At 39.2% G+C, this 16,104-nt stretch overlaps 1 protein-coding gene across 2 annotated transcripts; it reads right to left on the minus strand.

The window, feature by feature from the left end:
* Positions 1-1,898: 1,898 nt before the first annotated feature.
* NKAIN1 (sodium/potassium transporting ATPase interacting 1) lies at positions 1,899-11,771 on the minus strand. 2 transcript variants are annotated; one of them, XM_053454435.1, is made up of 7 exons: positions 11,474-11,764; positions 6,371-6,508; positions 6,167-6,247; positions 5,275-5,472; positions 4,753-4,813; positions 4,225-4,306; positions 1,899-3,915 (listed from the first exon to the last, which is right to left on the minus strand). In XM_053454435.1, exons 1-7 carry the CDS (start codon positions 11,525-11,527, stop codon positions 3,906-3,908), a joined length of 624 nt encoding a protein of 207 aa, XP_053310410.1. In that variant the 5' UTR covers positions 11,528-11,764; the 3' UTR covers positions 1,899-3,905. The 2 variants fall into 2 exon arrangements, with proteins under 2 accessions (XP_053310410.1, XP_053310411.1); XM_053454436.1 differs by lacking the exon at positions 5,275-5,472 and having other exon boundaries at positions 11,474-11,771.
* Positions 11,772-16,104: the final 4,333 nt, after the last annotated feature.

Consider the following 16,104-nt stretch of genomic DNA (forward strand, 5'->3'; position numbering starts at 1 on the left):
CCTGCCATCTGAATGCGCAGCTGGAATTGAGACTCATCAGACCATGCTTACACACACTTATGCATGTATTCATTCATTCACTCATTCATAACTGGATATCATCCTCTGACACTACCTCTTCTGCTGCCCCCTACGTTAGTGGCCTGCACTTCAGCCACAGTACTAGGCCTGGCGAAAGAAAGGATGGTGGTGCAGGCCTCCTCGTCTCCCCTAATTACACCTTTCAACATATATAACGAGTCTCCCCTCCGCATTCAAAACTTTAAAAACTTAAATAATACTGCTGCTTCTCCATACATTTTTGCCCTCATAATAAAATGCTTGATCATTACATTCATCCCGTGTGTTAAGGCCTCCTCACTCTTTCCCCACCTACAAGACTTCACTTGTGCTGCCAATACCTCTGTAACTCACTCCTACCCAACCTCCAGCTTTCCCCCGCCTTCTCGATATTCAAGAAACATTTCAAAACCCACTTCTTTCGAGAAGCATAATTTATCTGGCAGTAAAACAATCCCACACTCATCAATGACTCTATACTAGAGCCCTGCGCGGGACTTTTTTTAATCCCGCTCCCGCTAATTTTGTGACCATTACCAACATATGTATCCAATCCCGCCTACTCCCGCCACATATGTGTTCAACCGCGCCCGCCCGCTCCAGCAACATATGTGGTCAATCACGCCCACCCCCTTACCTGAACTGCAGATTTCCCGCACAGTCCCGCAAGGCTTCCTTCACGTTGCTCCCTCCTTCTCTAGTTCCGTCCAGGAACCCAGCGGAGTCACGGGAAGTGACATAAAATCACGTGACTCCGCTGGGTTCCTGGGCGGAACAAGAGAAGAGCCGCTGTGAGAAAGCAACACGAAGGCAGCCTTGCAGGAGTGCGCAGAATTACCGGGACCCCCAGGTACATTGTCTGACCGCCCGCTCCCGCCTGCAACTCCAGAAAAACCGCCTGCGCCTGCAAGTTTGTTGGCATCCCAATGCAGTCCTCTACTCTATACCTTTCCTTTCTCTATAAATGTATACATAAATACTGTATATATTTCTCTATACCTTATTCCTTCTAGAGAGTAAGCTTGCGAGCAGGTACCTTATGTCTTGGTTTGTCTTAATCTGTTAATTCTAGTTTTGTTATACCCCTTGAATATATGTAAGAAGAGCATAAATTGTTGCCACTATACAAATAAGACATAATAATGATAATAATAACAACTTAAAGGTCAACAGCATAAACCACAAGCGTGCATGGATGTATGCTACTCTTTAACAGCAGGTGGCTAAATGCTAAAAGTGTAGGGTTGGCGCTGTTTGGCACGAGCCCTCCATTGTGCATGACAACCAGCCTGATTATTTGAGTTAAAAATGACACTACTTTTTATACATATACACCTAGGTATCAGTTTTGACAACGGACTCCTTAATGGATTATTAACACTTATGATATTAATTTCTGTAGTTTGTTGTCCACTCTAATTTATGCTCTCACAGACCACACTTCTGCATCACCCCTTTAGTATGAGCAGGTAGGAGGAAAATGAGACAGATGTCTCTACAGAGTCTGTAGGCTTGAAAAATAACATTAAGAAGCTTAGGTACCTGTGGTCTCCAGCAGTGATTGGCATGAAAGTCATACTATAGGCAGGTTCCTAATACGATAACACTGTAAGGACATAGTTAGGAAACTCTCTTTAGTACCACATCTGGTATTTGGTTGATGACCTTACAGCACACAAGATGTTTTTGAAATCACTTTGCAGAAAACTGCACGAGAGGAACAGAACCCAGTTTATGTGCATACAACAGAAGCAACCATCTTCATGTTGAAAAGATTTGTATGATGACCCCCCCCATTATGTCTCTCATTTTTTATACTTGCATATAAGACACACAAATGAGAAAAAATCCGAACACTTTAATTCAAATATACAAAAAGCAACATTATCTGAGGTACAGTGTAAAAAATCCCTTACACATTTCTGCACAGAGTAGGGAGTTTGTCCCCTTTTTAGGAAACTTGTTGGTAATGAGTACTGAAGCTCTCAAAACAGAAGCCTTGCCAGCCATATCCTCACACTCCATGCCACAACGTATACACAGAACAGAGTCACAGCTCCATGTTCCGCTATGTCATGTATACATTATTACACCCTTTCACACTAGCTACTATATCATAAACAGCTCAGGTACAGCATTGCCAGTGGCAGTGCCTGTGTCCCTGACACAAATCAATACACAGAGGCATAGTCCGGGTAATAATGCTGACTCCCCGCGCACATACTTCTACACTATGTGATATTTATATACAAGTAGAGTAAAAGGTGGCAACAATGTCCATTCTCTCTCACACAAGAGTAGGCAGCAACAGACATGTGGCAGACATTTTTGTGAATGCCCCTAGGTTCCAGTGATTCTACAACACTTGTCACAGACACGGCAGCCTGTCTGCTCTTACACTCAATGGCATGTACACACTTCGATTGCAGCGTCAACCTATTAGTCAAGCATGCATTGCTTCATCAAAACATGCCACCAGTGCAGCACAGGCAGACATTTTCTCATAAATACTATGACCCTATTACATGTATACATCACTACAGTAAAGGTTGTAATGTTAACAACCCCCTTACAGATCCACTACAGCATTATGATATATGTACATAGGTGGTAGTGCAAATCTTTTTTCTTGCCAGCATAGACTCATACGTGCAACACGGGCACATACACTTTTGCACAGTCAACCACTTCATTTACACACACATACACACACAGACTGATAAAGCATGCTACCCAGGACCATCCTTTGGCATTATGGGCCACAGGCAACCTTCTTCTTTTACGAAATATGCCAATGTGCATTAAGAATACGGCTAAAATCTCAACTTCATCCTCATGCAAATGTAAAACGTCATTCCTAATACAATACAAAATAGGTGAAAATGAATACATTCAGTTTGTAAACTGATTATACTCTATTGCTCTGCTGCAAACATCTATAGAAACTTCATACATGTATTAAAATGTGTTTTTCCTGAACTGTCCTTTAACATTGGTGCAACATTGGCACTGTGTGATCACATGTAAAACTTGGAACGTCATTAAGGCTAAGTAATGAACCTTCTGATCCATGGAATTGTATACCTAGCAGTATATGTTGTGTTTAGTATATAGAAACGAAAAAGAAAGTAATACAATTAAAATAACCTTACTAAATGCCCTCACTAAACTTCCTTATCCTTTCAGTGTGCTGCTACACTAAGTCCACTACATCTTTCTAAAGTCTGGCTCATCCTGTGATATCATGTAACATATGTCAGTAGGAGGGGGACTGGAATGAAGTTTATTTGAAGATAACTTTCCATTGAAGCCTTTGTTCTTATAGCAGCTGTGCCTTATATATATGAGATCATATACACTGATACTGCAGTTTCCTGACTTCCAGCACATAATTGAGAGATCTGCAAAGTCATAGTGATGGATGTGATTATGAGAACGTTGGGTCTCATATATGGCCATATTTATCAAATATATAGAAATATTGTACCAATAATAACTGTGTTTTTTGGATTTTGTAAGTAGGCTATTGACTTTTAAAGGAATCTCATTAACAATGTATAGATCAAAGGTGACAAGTTCAACCAAAGTTATTTTCTCCTGCTGTGGGCTATGGTACAGCCTACACATAGTTACTGAGAACAAATATTATGTTTAATGTGTTAATATATTTAACTTTTTAAAAAGTATCTCAATGCCAGCCCAACTACTTTCAAGGCATTTCAATCACTGATCAGGATTAAGAGTTTATGATGATGATGTCTTTTTTTGTCTGTTCTAGGAGGAACAAAAGTGAGGTTGGATTGATTGCAGAGGATCTCTGCTGGGTGAAGCATCAGCGGATATGTCTAACCAGGCCTGAAAAATATAAAGAAAATTGTTTTAGTTAGTGACTGAATTGTTGGTGTCAAATTTAATTAAGGGCAGAGACTGGAATAAACCCTATATGAAAGGGGAGGCGCATGCTGAATAGACACCGGTAACAAATTTACTTTCATAATTTAAGAATACACATTAATGGTACTCATGTCTCAGGAAGGCTAAGAATGGTAAACCTAGCTTCATCTTTTAAAATTGCTTATTTTAACATCCTCATAATGGCAGACAATGGGAATGGAAGCATAACCCAGTGATTGGTCAGCATGGAAAAGTTGTGTTAGAACCTACTTGTACAATGGCTGCAGCTGAAGGTGTGAGGTCTTCATAGGTGCCTGATATCCATAGGAATCATAGGAGCCAATGAAATCAACTGTAGATGAAAGGAGCATAAGTCACATTTGTAAAGTTAAAATAATGCTAACCAGCCAATAATTGTTTAAAATATTATTATACAAACAAGAAATCTACCATTGCTTAATGATAAACCTACAAGCAAATGCATCAATAACTATGCCAAGATAACAAGTGTATAACAAAGCAGGCTTTCTCAATGTCATCTAATTAAACTTATATATATAGGTATATTTAGGTGCAATGAAGGCCATGAATATACTCAAGACTATCAGTTCTGAGGCTACCAGTTGCTCTAGTGGAAACCTTGCCATAAAGAAGGAACCAACATTTTTGCAAGCCATAGGAAACTACAGGGAATGTCCTTAAGATCTATCATCCGACAAAAACAATTAATATGTAAAAGCTCTTTCCTAAAGGTGTTGTAGTCCACTTTTACATCATTACTAGACAGAATGTACTTACAGCTGTCTTCCTCGTCCATTAATACTTTACTGACGTAACAGGCATAGACAAAACCAAACAGCTGAAAAAGAAACATTATTTAAGTAAAATACGAAGCGTAAGCAACAGAGGTGAGGATAGATAGTAGGAGTGATGGGAGAGGAAGAACGGTGGGAGGAGGACAGAGCAGGCGAGAAAAAGGGATAAAGATATCACATCATTCCTATGTTTGCATATACAAATAATATACTATACATGGTCAAATTTGTTAAATATTGAAATGCTGGCTTTGTTGAATAGTATAAGTAACCTAGGTTTTAACAAATTCCACCTTTTCCTTCTAAAACAATTTTCTGAATGTCATTTAGCTTTCAAGAACTCAATTTTAAACTAGTTGTTAACGCATGCCTCAATAGTTTTATTTCCCAATATTTATAACCCCCAAAAAAGTATAGCATGCCTTAAGTCTTCCCACATCCCATATCCATGAAGACTCTTTATGTGTCTACCCATCTGGAGATATTTGTAGGTCTCCACACTCACCGCTAGAAAGATCTGCAGGGCACTGCTTAGAGCCTCTATATATGGATAGTCTAGGAGACACCCAGTCACTGTTACCATATGGTGATCTGCTAGTGACAAAGGGGGGCCACGGACAGGGGTCACCAGGCAGCCTGGCCCATTCTCCATCCACCAGGATCGGTGCAGGGAGGTGTTAAAGTTCATGATCAGGTCCCTGTGCTGGGGACACGCCAAGCATAAGAATTATTTGTCAGTTTGGAGAAGTAATGATAGGGTGTGTGGCATGAGGTGTAGATGAAAACCCTATGTCTGGCCATGCACCATGGGATGGTTTAACAGTTTCATGAAACACAAATATGACAAGAAGAGTCATGGGGTAAGTGATCACAACTCTAGGACATGACTTAATGGGCATTAAAACAAAACACACCAGGTCAGGATGGAGATACAGCCAGTATGTGTTAGGTCAGTGCAGCAATAGTAGACCATGTGAATAGCTGGGGCTATACAGTACAGAAGGGCCAGTAGTACAGAGCAGAGGCAGAGTAATGACCCAGGGAGTGGTTACACAAATAGCAGGATGACAGGTGAGTAACTAAACTATAATTATTTCAGAAGAAAATGAGAGGAAAAGCAGAGGCAATACAATGTTTTGGAAGGAACAATACATGCACAACAGAAGGAGCAGCTTAGAGAACATTGGTGCAATTGAGGGTCAACATAGATGCAGTGGTTAGAGATACAGTAACTTATCTGTTAGAAGGAAAGGATCAAGAGAAAGCCCACAGATTTAATATGGATGTACAGTCACTAAGCCAAGTAACATGTAATGTAATGTGATGGCAGCATGAGCGCTATTGGTAGCATGCAGTTGATATGGAGTCAGTATCAGATATTCGAGATAACTTCTTACCTGGGACAAATGTCCTACTTCCAAGTAAAAACATATAATGAACGAGTTCCAGGCCACCCATAATGCCAACCACACGGAATACTGCACAGTACATAGGGAGAAGAGACTGAGATTATTAAACATAAATGTGACATAATTTGAATTTATAGAAGTTGTGGATAATTTAACTTTTTTCATAATAACTGAAATAAAGGGATGGCTTACCATTATAAGATACCTAGATCTATAATGTAGAGTACCAAATATTCCCAAGATGACAACCATAATATGCAGAAAGTTGGCAAGTATTGGAGCCCATTGGTAGCCCAGGAAGTCAAAGATTTGTCTTTGCAGAGCAGCTGCCTGGAATACATAAAATCCCAATTTTAGTGGTAGTCTCATGGGAAAGAAACATGACTGAAAAACATTTAAAGGATCCATTCTTCCAAGCAATTTAACAACGGTGCAGCTGTACACTTCAAAAACTGCCCTACCGCAATTATAAATCATTTACAGGGTCATTTTCCTAGGGACTAAAAAGAAATATATTGATTTATTGAAGATATATGTTTCTGGAAGACACATTTTAACTGTGTGAGGATGTGCATATGTCCTCATGATCTGTCATACTATAACATGGGAGTGCTACTTGGTAGAGAGTAGGGTTACAAATATTCAAATTTGAATTTTTTTTTTTAAATAATCAGGATGCATTGTGAAATTTGTTGAGTTTGTATAGATTGGCAAAGCAAAGGATCAAGTAAGTAGGGACAAAAAAAGTAAAAATAGACTCAGTTTTCAGACATAACTATACCAAATTAAATCATGTTCTTTAGCATGGTTAGATTAGGGAAAAGAAAAAATGTCGGTGCGCTAAGCTAGTCACAGGCTCAAATAATACAAATGTATAATACGAGGCCTACCAAACAGGTGTAAGCATGCTGCAAATACAATGTGTCGGCTGTACAATGTATACAAAAAACAAAAACTGTCTGCGCTTCTTACCCTAATAAAGTTGGCAACAAATATATAAACATAACCTCTCATTTATTTTATGTTTATATATTTGTTGCCAACTTTATTAGGGTAAGAAGCACAGACAGTTTTTGTTTTTTGTATGCATGGTTAGATTAACCAGATTTATAAAAAGAAAAACTTTTTTTGGGTAAATCAATATTTATTTATTTTTTTTAAAAACAGGGTACAAAACGAAAAAAAGGAAGGGGGTTTATGGAAAACAATACAGAGTAAGGCAGGAAGCCCATATGCATACAATGACACAATAATGATGGTATGAGCAATAACATCCCTGGAGCAAAATGTAAGCTATTGGAAAATTTTAATGAAGAATAACATCTCTTTTAAAAATGTGGGTGCTAGAGAGGCATGCAGGGCTATTACAAAGTTATGAACAGATATACTGTATCCTCTGGCACTCAAAGTTTTAATTGCGTAATCTGGTTGCATTAAACGAACAAGCATGATTAGGGAGCAGGAAATGTATTTATTATGTCTGCTTAGATTAAAATACAAAGGTTTTGCAACCAGATCTCAAGGTATTACTAATACTGAAAAGGGTGTAACTAGAGTTGAATGAGATCCAGCTCCAAATAATCATCCATGCTGTTTATTATGTACACACAGAGCCCCCGTAAGAGATGTGTGGGCATTCCGGCCTCCCTCTTCTCAGGACTTCTTTCCCTTTGCTATTCTCCAACTAGGTTTTCTTCATTGAGCTCTCCATACCAACCTTTTCTCCTCTCTCCGTTCATCAGTTGGCCATCTGGATCAAGCTCTCATTCTCCAATAGACACCACCTTGCTACATTCCCCTCTCAAAGTCTAAAATCCCCTTTTCTGTATCCATCATAGTCTCTCATTCCTCCATCAAACATCATTACCTTCATTTTGCTTCAACTTGAGTTTCCATTAGACATGTGCAAATTGGCCAAACACAATTCCCACAAATGTTTTGGTTTGTTTTTTTGTTGAACAAATTACGTTCCCTGCCCATTTGGCTTGGACAAAAATGGGGGGGGGGGGGGCATTTCTAACTCAGGAACTAAATTATTTGCCTAGTGCCCTCATTCAGTCTGATTCTCTCTCATGCTCTCTAAATGTTACCCTAGCTTCTCTGCGTACCACTTTCTCTGTCTTCTCATTCTTCATCTTCTCCCGTTTATCTTCTTCTGTATTTCGGCAGACATTACCTGGCACGAACTTCCACCAAAATGACAGTGCTTACGGTAACGTCCTCTCCTCTAAATCCTCCAATCACAGAAAACACCGCAATTTTGGAAGAAGTTCACCTGTGGGCAAAATGGCGTCGCTTCCAGTGACGTCCTCTCCTCGATTGCAGCCATTTTGGTGGAAGGTTGCGCCAGGTTATGTTTGTGGAGATGCAGATGAAGATGAAACAGAGAAGATAGAAGATGAAGAGCATTGGACATTGGTGGTGTCCATTTTGCATATGCATGGTAGGATTCTGCAGAATCCTACCATGCTCCCTATCAAACTCCTGCAGAATGTTGAAGACAATGGCATGATTACGAAGAAACAAAGTTTAACCAAGACAGGGTGAGTCAAGTGAGCATTTGTCCCAGCAAACGTTCTGGAGAGACTCGCTTGGAGTTATTGGAATGTTTCTAAGAACATGTTTTGTGGGATATCACACCCTGGTTTCTATTGATAGCCTAATTCATATGGAAAAGGTCCATTCCATCACAGTCACCCAACATGACACCAAACGTAATGTCCTGACAAAAATCATGAAAACTTTTAGTTTCTACAAGAACAGGCTGAAAATCCGTATTTCATTTACCAATGAGTAACGCATGAATTACTGAAGATCAACTGTAAGGATGATGAAAATGCCAAATAAGAGAATTCTAATAGAAGGAAAATATCCAAATAGATTTTTATCACCATTTAAGTGATACTTATGCTTTTTATTCACAGGATGATTACATATGATTTTTTTTTTTGTATATTTAAGAGAGACAAAACACAGAAGCTCTATTATAATATATGTATATTTATATACATTTTCACAGTTAAAATAATAATCTGCAGATGATAAAACATTTTTAGCTCTACGTGTATGTTATATTTTTTTACATTTGCCAAAGATATGCATTTGATAGTCCAAACATGGGCATTACAGACATAATGATTGAATGATATCTTGGACAAAGTAGACATCTACCCTTGGGTTACCTGGAAGGTGCCATAGGGGTAAATGAGGGTTAGCTTAAGCCTGACAATGGATTTGGGAACAGCATGGGATTTATTTGGACCTAATATTGTGGGAGGTAACAAGTACTGCTGGGTGTTGGAGTATTATACCTACTTTTGAACATGTTAATATTCCTACATTAACGTCTTAGTGCCAATTTCTCTGTTGTAGTCCATGTCTATGGTGAGAATTTTATGAATGTAGTTAGAGTATATCCTAGCAAATATTATTGATGCTTGCTAAGAACTACGGTAACTTTCTAAACTCAGAGAGGGCAAACATACCAAAACTTGGTCCTTTGTGGTTTAACCATTCAATTTCCATAGGAAGAAATAAAATAATGATAATTTATTAACAACCAATAAATAAGACAGGCCTTATTAAAATAACAGCATTATTTATAATCCACCCACAAAGTTCTCATCATAGCCCAGTAATGTGAACTTCACAAAGGTCTCCCAATGAATTAGAAAAATCAAGAAAATAATTTACATTTGCCCATATTTTATTAAGCTTTAAGAGCATATATTAAATAAAATTAGCTAAATGAAAGACAAGGATGACTAAATATGATGTTTTGATTAAATGATTTCATATATAACATATTATACTTTACTTTTGTAAAGTATATGGTTGTGGTTTCCATAGGAATGTTCAGGAATGTAGTTAATGTGGAGACACCCTATTCATGTCAGGGGTCAGGCAATCAGATGGATTGGGGCCTGGGAAAAAGAAGCTAAAGGTCAGAAGTGGCCTGAGAATGTCAGTGTTACACAGCATGAGTTCATGGGCTCTCCCATCACATGTAGAGGGACCTGACCAATAACCCTGAGTTTAAATGGTTTCTAAAATAATGGGAAGGCCTATGGGAAGCATCGCCATTACACAAGGGGTCAGAATACTTTACGCACCGCGTGGTAATAATATAAAATATTAATTCTAATTACGCTCTTGTGGCTCACGTCTTATTGTACTGAGCAGTTATTTCACGTAGAGCAGGCTTAGCGTTATGAATGCATTTCACAATGAGGTTAGTGAGGATTAGTAGGCACTGGCACTACAGCTTTTATGGACCATAAATAGCGCGGTCCACGGCAGGTGGACTGCCAGTAACTGCTTGCCCTTGGTGCGGGTGGAGTGCCAGTGAATATCTCCTACTAGTACAGGCTGATTGCCAATGATGGCCTGCCCATGGTATAGATAGGGTGCCAATAGTGGATGGCTTTCAGGCTTGCCCCTGGCGCACATGGGGTACCATTGATGCAGCTCCAGTTAGCCGGAGCTCTTGGGACGTTTATGATTGTCCCAGGTGGTGTGTAATGTGCTGAACACACATTGTCATCAATGTGAAATGGGGTTGTGCGCATAAATTACATTCCTGTCTCAAGCAACTTCATTAAATTAGGTGCAATAAGCAAACACCACAAAGCTGCACACATTCAGAGCACTAATTCAAAATTATGGCATTCACATGAATTGTTTTTACAAAAAAAAAAATGTTTACTCCTTTCACATTTGGCAAAATTCTATTCAATCGCCCCTAATTCTTTTCAAATCCTGATACAAGACATATAACCGGCTTTGTATATTGTTTAAGAAGTGTCTCACCACTAAGACGTGTACCACTGAGGGGGCTTATTTTACCTAACCCTGCATTGGAGACTAGGCTCATTATTATTATTATTATTATTATTATTCAAATTGCCTTTGTTGTCCAGAAAGTTTATGGTATCTGAGGAAACTTAATGTATTTGAGACATATATATATACCGTATATTTATATATATATATACATATGTAGATATACTGTGTATATATTTCTTATTGTATGTAATACAGGCGTTTGAAGGTGGACTGCTCCACAGAGCTCACACTTTACATAAATATATACATTAGGAGAGACTGACTGTACATACAGGTCAGCCTAAATTGGTTAAAGAGCTGGCAATCTATGCAATTATTACTGATACCACGAAAAGGGCCACTTATTTGCAAATCATGGTAGCATAATAGGCTGGCAGCTTTTAAAGTGATAAATGATCCAAGTCTGCACTGCTCTCAGGATACCATCAAATCGATAGGGCTTTTACTCACCAGCTGCAGGCAACAGATTCCAACCAAGGTACACCGTCCACTGCATTTACCCATCCTGATCGAATCTAGTCGCAAACGCAGCCGATCTTGGTGAATATTAATCCTGATTTTATGATGAAAGCCTTAAAATATGTCAGCTTCTCAGCCCAGCATGATGTACATGACTCCTTCCGTAAAGAAAAGGCCTGGAGTGGCTTAGATGACCATCATCAAGGATGCAAATCTACATCTTATGAGGATAGGAGGAGCATTCACCCTGGTGTCCCCTTTGTGTTGGTCTATTGTGCGGTTTGTGTACTAGTGTGTGGGAGGGGGGATAGGAGTGGCAGGCGGAGAGTACAAGCCACACACACACACACCCTATAAGGATTCAGCCTCCCCTCCTGTTGTGTAGTAGGGAGCCTGCTATTCACTGCTTCAGTCAGTCCCTGGGTGTGGAGAGGGGTGGGTGTCATTGGAAGGGGAGAATGTACACTAGAAATCACTCTTCCCCTCCTCCTTTTTTTCTCCAGGACCCTCCAGGGTATGAGTGCCAGCTGCAAAACCTCTATTGTTACTGTGCAGAAGAAAAGCGGATTTGTCCCGATTGCCTGTTCAATACAAGCCTAGCAATCCCACCCCTCTTAACCTCATCCATAGCGGGGGCCATCAGATGACAATAGGGTTAGATTTTTCATCAGCCCAATTTAATTAAGATATGTTTATATAGAAAAGAATAGAGGAGTGCATGTCCCTTTGTCCCTTTAGGCTTCCCCTTTGATTAGACTATCGTAGGGCTCAAACTGGGGTGATAAATGGACCTCAGATTTTTACAAGATCTTCACGTTAGAATCCTAAGCCCCGCAATCTACACCTATGTTCCAAGAGCATTTCCCAAGGATTTCGCAACCGACACCATTTGTCCCTATTTGGTTAGACGCTATGTCTTACTATATCCTTAAACCAGATAATCTTACTTGATATATCTTCACCTTTCCCATCAAGTCATTTTTTTTAAAGCTGATGTGTATTGTTCTTCTTTTGTAGTCGGTCAAATTAGTCTGTTACCAAGGAATAACCCAGAGAGCACCGATCTGCATCCGGTCACAGACTGAAATTAGTAACAAATATGATTCAAAGACCGACTGCCAATGAACATTCTGTTTGTAAATAAACAAATATAACATATGACATTGGGATAACAGTACAATGTGGAATGCGTTTTGTCTTGCTCTAAACAAATAATGATGGTGCTACTTCCCAAAGTAAGGTTACATCCACAGTGGTCCCAATCTTTGTCCGTAGATGTAGCCAGAAGTTGGGTTGGAGCTGGGGTTCACAATTTTGACATGCAAAACACAGTAGACTTCAATTAATGACCAAGCACCCGGGGTTACATTTGTGTACATTGTATTTATTTAAAATATATGCATACTAGTTTTGAAGGTCGAATAAGAGTGAGTCATGGGTCTAAATATCTAAAATGTAATTTCATTAAACCAAGGGTTGACTTCTATAATCAAGTTCATAAATATGTGTGGAGCGTATGCAAATATAACTCAAGCACACACTGAGCTTAAGTTGACAGTTTTGTGTAAGTATCTTGGTGACATAGAGTTTCATTGCCATGTATGTGTATCACCATTTGTTGTTACTGGGCCATTGTCTATAATTTTAAGAATGATCGTGATTAAAGCAAAGTAATGGATGGGATACTCATTGTGTTATTAGCACTTTGCAGGATCACATGTTTATTAGAAATGTAGTCAAGATCTTGCAGAGCCTGATCCTGCCGCTTGCACCTAAAAAACCTTTCTCGCATCCGCCCATTCCTCACTCAAGAATCCACAAAAACTCTGGTTCATTCACTTCATTTCCCGCCTTGACTACTGCAACACTCTTCTGGTTGGCATTCCACCGTGTCGACTCTCTCCTCTACAGTCTGTCATAGTCTGTCATAAATGCTGCTGCTAGGCTTATCTTTCTTGCACGCTGCTCCTCTTCTGCTTCCCCACTCTGTGAAACCCTCCACTGACACCCAATTAAATTTAAAATCCTGGTACTAACATATAAGGCCCTCCATAACAGTGCTCCTCCATACATTTCTGCCCTCACAAGCAAATACTCTCCTAATCAATCCTTACGTTCTTCCCATGGGGTAAGGCTCTCCTCCTCACTTATCACCTCTTCCCGTCTAGATTTCACTCAGGCTGCCCCATATCTCTGGAATCTACTCCCAACAAACCTTCAGCATTCACCCTCCCTCCCAACATTCAAGAAACATCTCAAAACTCACTTCTTCAGAGAAGCATACCATCGTAGCTGCTAGAACTTCCTTGTCATTGATACAACCACCACACTACCTCTCACCCCACTCCCTCAAGATTGTAAGCTTGTAAGCTTGCGTGCAGGGCTCTCTCCACCTGATGTATGGGTTTGTCTTAGTCTGTCAATTCTCGTCTTGTCAAACCCCTTGAATATATGTATTGTACTAAGCGCTGCAGAGATTTTATAAATAAAAGATAATAATAATAGTGCTGTGTCCACGACTTCTCCGCACATGGTGTGTTATACCCTCAGATGCTAGCCAACTACCTAGTTCTGAGACAAGTACATAAGCAACAGGCATTTGTAATAATGAGGTCCGCAAGCCTCCCCTGACCATGAAACCTATGACGCTTAGGTGGTCAGCAATTTATTCACCTTACTGGTAATCATCATTCATATATTCTATATGTAAGACTATTTCCTATTTTAGGGCTTCTAATGGATATGTGCATATTATATGTAAGAACCAAACAACACGCTTGTAAAGCTTTTCTGCCACGTAAGCATAGTTTATGGCTACATTTTCTAACAAGAAGTAGGATACCAAAAGAACTGAAAAAAGACTACACCTTCATGTAGAATGACTTAATGCAATGCTCGTTAGAAAAGTAATAATCAAGCACATTTGTATAACGGTCTGCCACAAGCATACCGCTGACATCTTTACAATAAACAGGTGAAATGCCCCATACATACATACATGTTAAAAAGAAGCTGTCAGTCTTCTGTAGCTGATTGGTATTTACACGCCAACTGTGCTTATAGATTGTAAGCTTGTCTGAGCAGGGCCCTCCTCATCTGTTGTCTCTGTTAGTCATATTGTTATGTTACATACTACTTATGTCCTGTCTACCCATTGTACAGCGCTACGGAATTTGATGGCGCTATATATAATAATAAATTATAGGAAACCTTGATGCTGAGGCTTTACAGGCCACATAAACACATTATGTAGTCCTTGAATCTTCTGATCCTGAGAGAAATAGGACCTAGCATGACCACCCACATTTTCCGGTCAATGGCATGTGTCGTGTCATGTAATTACACAGTCTTGCCTGAAGACATTTGACAAATTGTAAATTGTTGATATTTCTTATGATGTTTAATCTATCATCCCTTTTTTGTTTGTTGACATTCATTGTGTTGGAAAATGCCAACACAAAAGTTTGGAACAAGAGAATATTAATATCACAATGCAATTGTCAAGGACGTTGGAGCCTGTAGACAAGGAGTTTGATCATTACAAATAAAACAAAACTTAAGTAAAATTGGGTGGTAAAAAGCATTATAGCAACAATCATATAGGTTAGGCTGTGTGGCAGGCAGTAGTTGGACCTGTAAGGTATTTGAATGTCAAGAAAACTGGTCTCTTATGTGAAAACTCCCATGCCTGAAGAAAGGTAGAAAGGAGTAGTGGATGCAAGGAAGAGAGAAACACGATCTCCTTACCTACGTTTTTTTAAACCTTTTTTTTTTATTATATCAATGAAGCAAATTGAAACCTGTAGGTTAAGGGACAGAAAACCAGTGGAGGAAACAGTGATTTGACATTTAGTTACACGCATCCAAAACTTATGGCGACAACTCAATCATGATGGAGCAGTCTCAGAAACGTGTTCATATACTAGTCTTTTAATATCCAATCACAATAGATGAGACAAAGCTGCCCAATTGTTACTCATATTTATAGTAACTTGAGCAGAATAAACTGAATGTGTATTTATGAGATTCTCTGCACCTGGCAGGTAAATAATTGATGTGCTAGATAAGGATGGATTTTTTTCCTACATTCCTTTCAGTACAAGAGCACATAAATATTATATGAAGACTGGGGCCTGATTTAACATGTTCTTAACCAAATTAACAGTAAAAAAAGTGATCATTTTAGTTCAAAACCGCTTGCAATATAACGCCCATGGCACAGTTGTAGGGCCTATAGAACTATTTTACATAAAAATGTCAATTTTAGCTGAAAATATAGAATCATGTACCTTACCTAATCCCACTGTGAAGAGAAAACTAGGAGTTAGGACCAACTGACATTGAAAGATCAATGGTCTTGGTGTCAAACGAGAAGCACACATAGAGCAGCCAAAACACACTCTGTACTTACATACCTCAAGATCCTAGAGAGATGTTTAGAATGCTTATCTAGGGTGGCGATATATTACAGTTGGGCACAGCCCTAAGCAGCAATCCTGTCTCAGAAGTATGCGCTCGTTAGGCACATCCTTCCATACAGTACATGGAACAGTACAGAGAAGACCCCTGATGCCAGTGCAAAGTTTTAAAAGTTGACTTATGAAATGACAACGCAACACACA

This window comes from Spea bombifrons, chromosome 2, assembly GCF_027358695.1.
Source record: "Spea bombifrons isolate aSpeBom1 chromosome 2, aSpeBom1.2.pri, whole genome shotgun sequence".
Taxonomy (NCBI): domain Eukaryota; kingdom Metazoa; phylum Chordata; class Amphibia; order Anura; family Pelobatidae; genus Spea; species Spea bombifrons.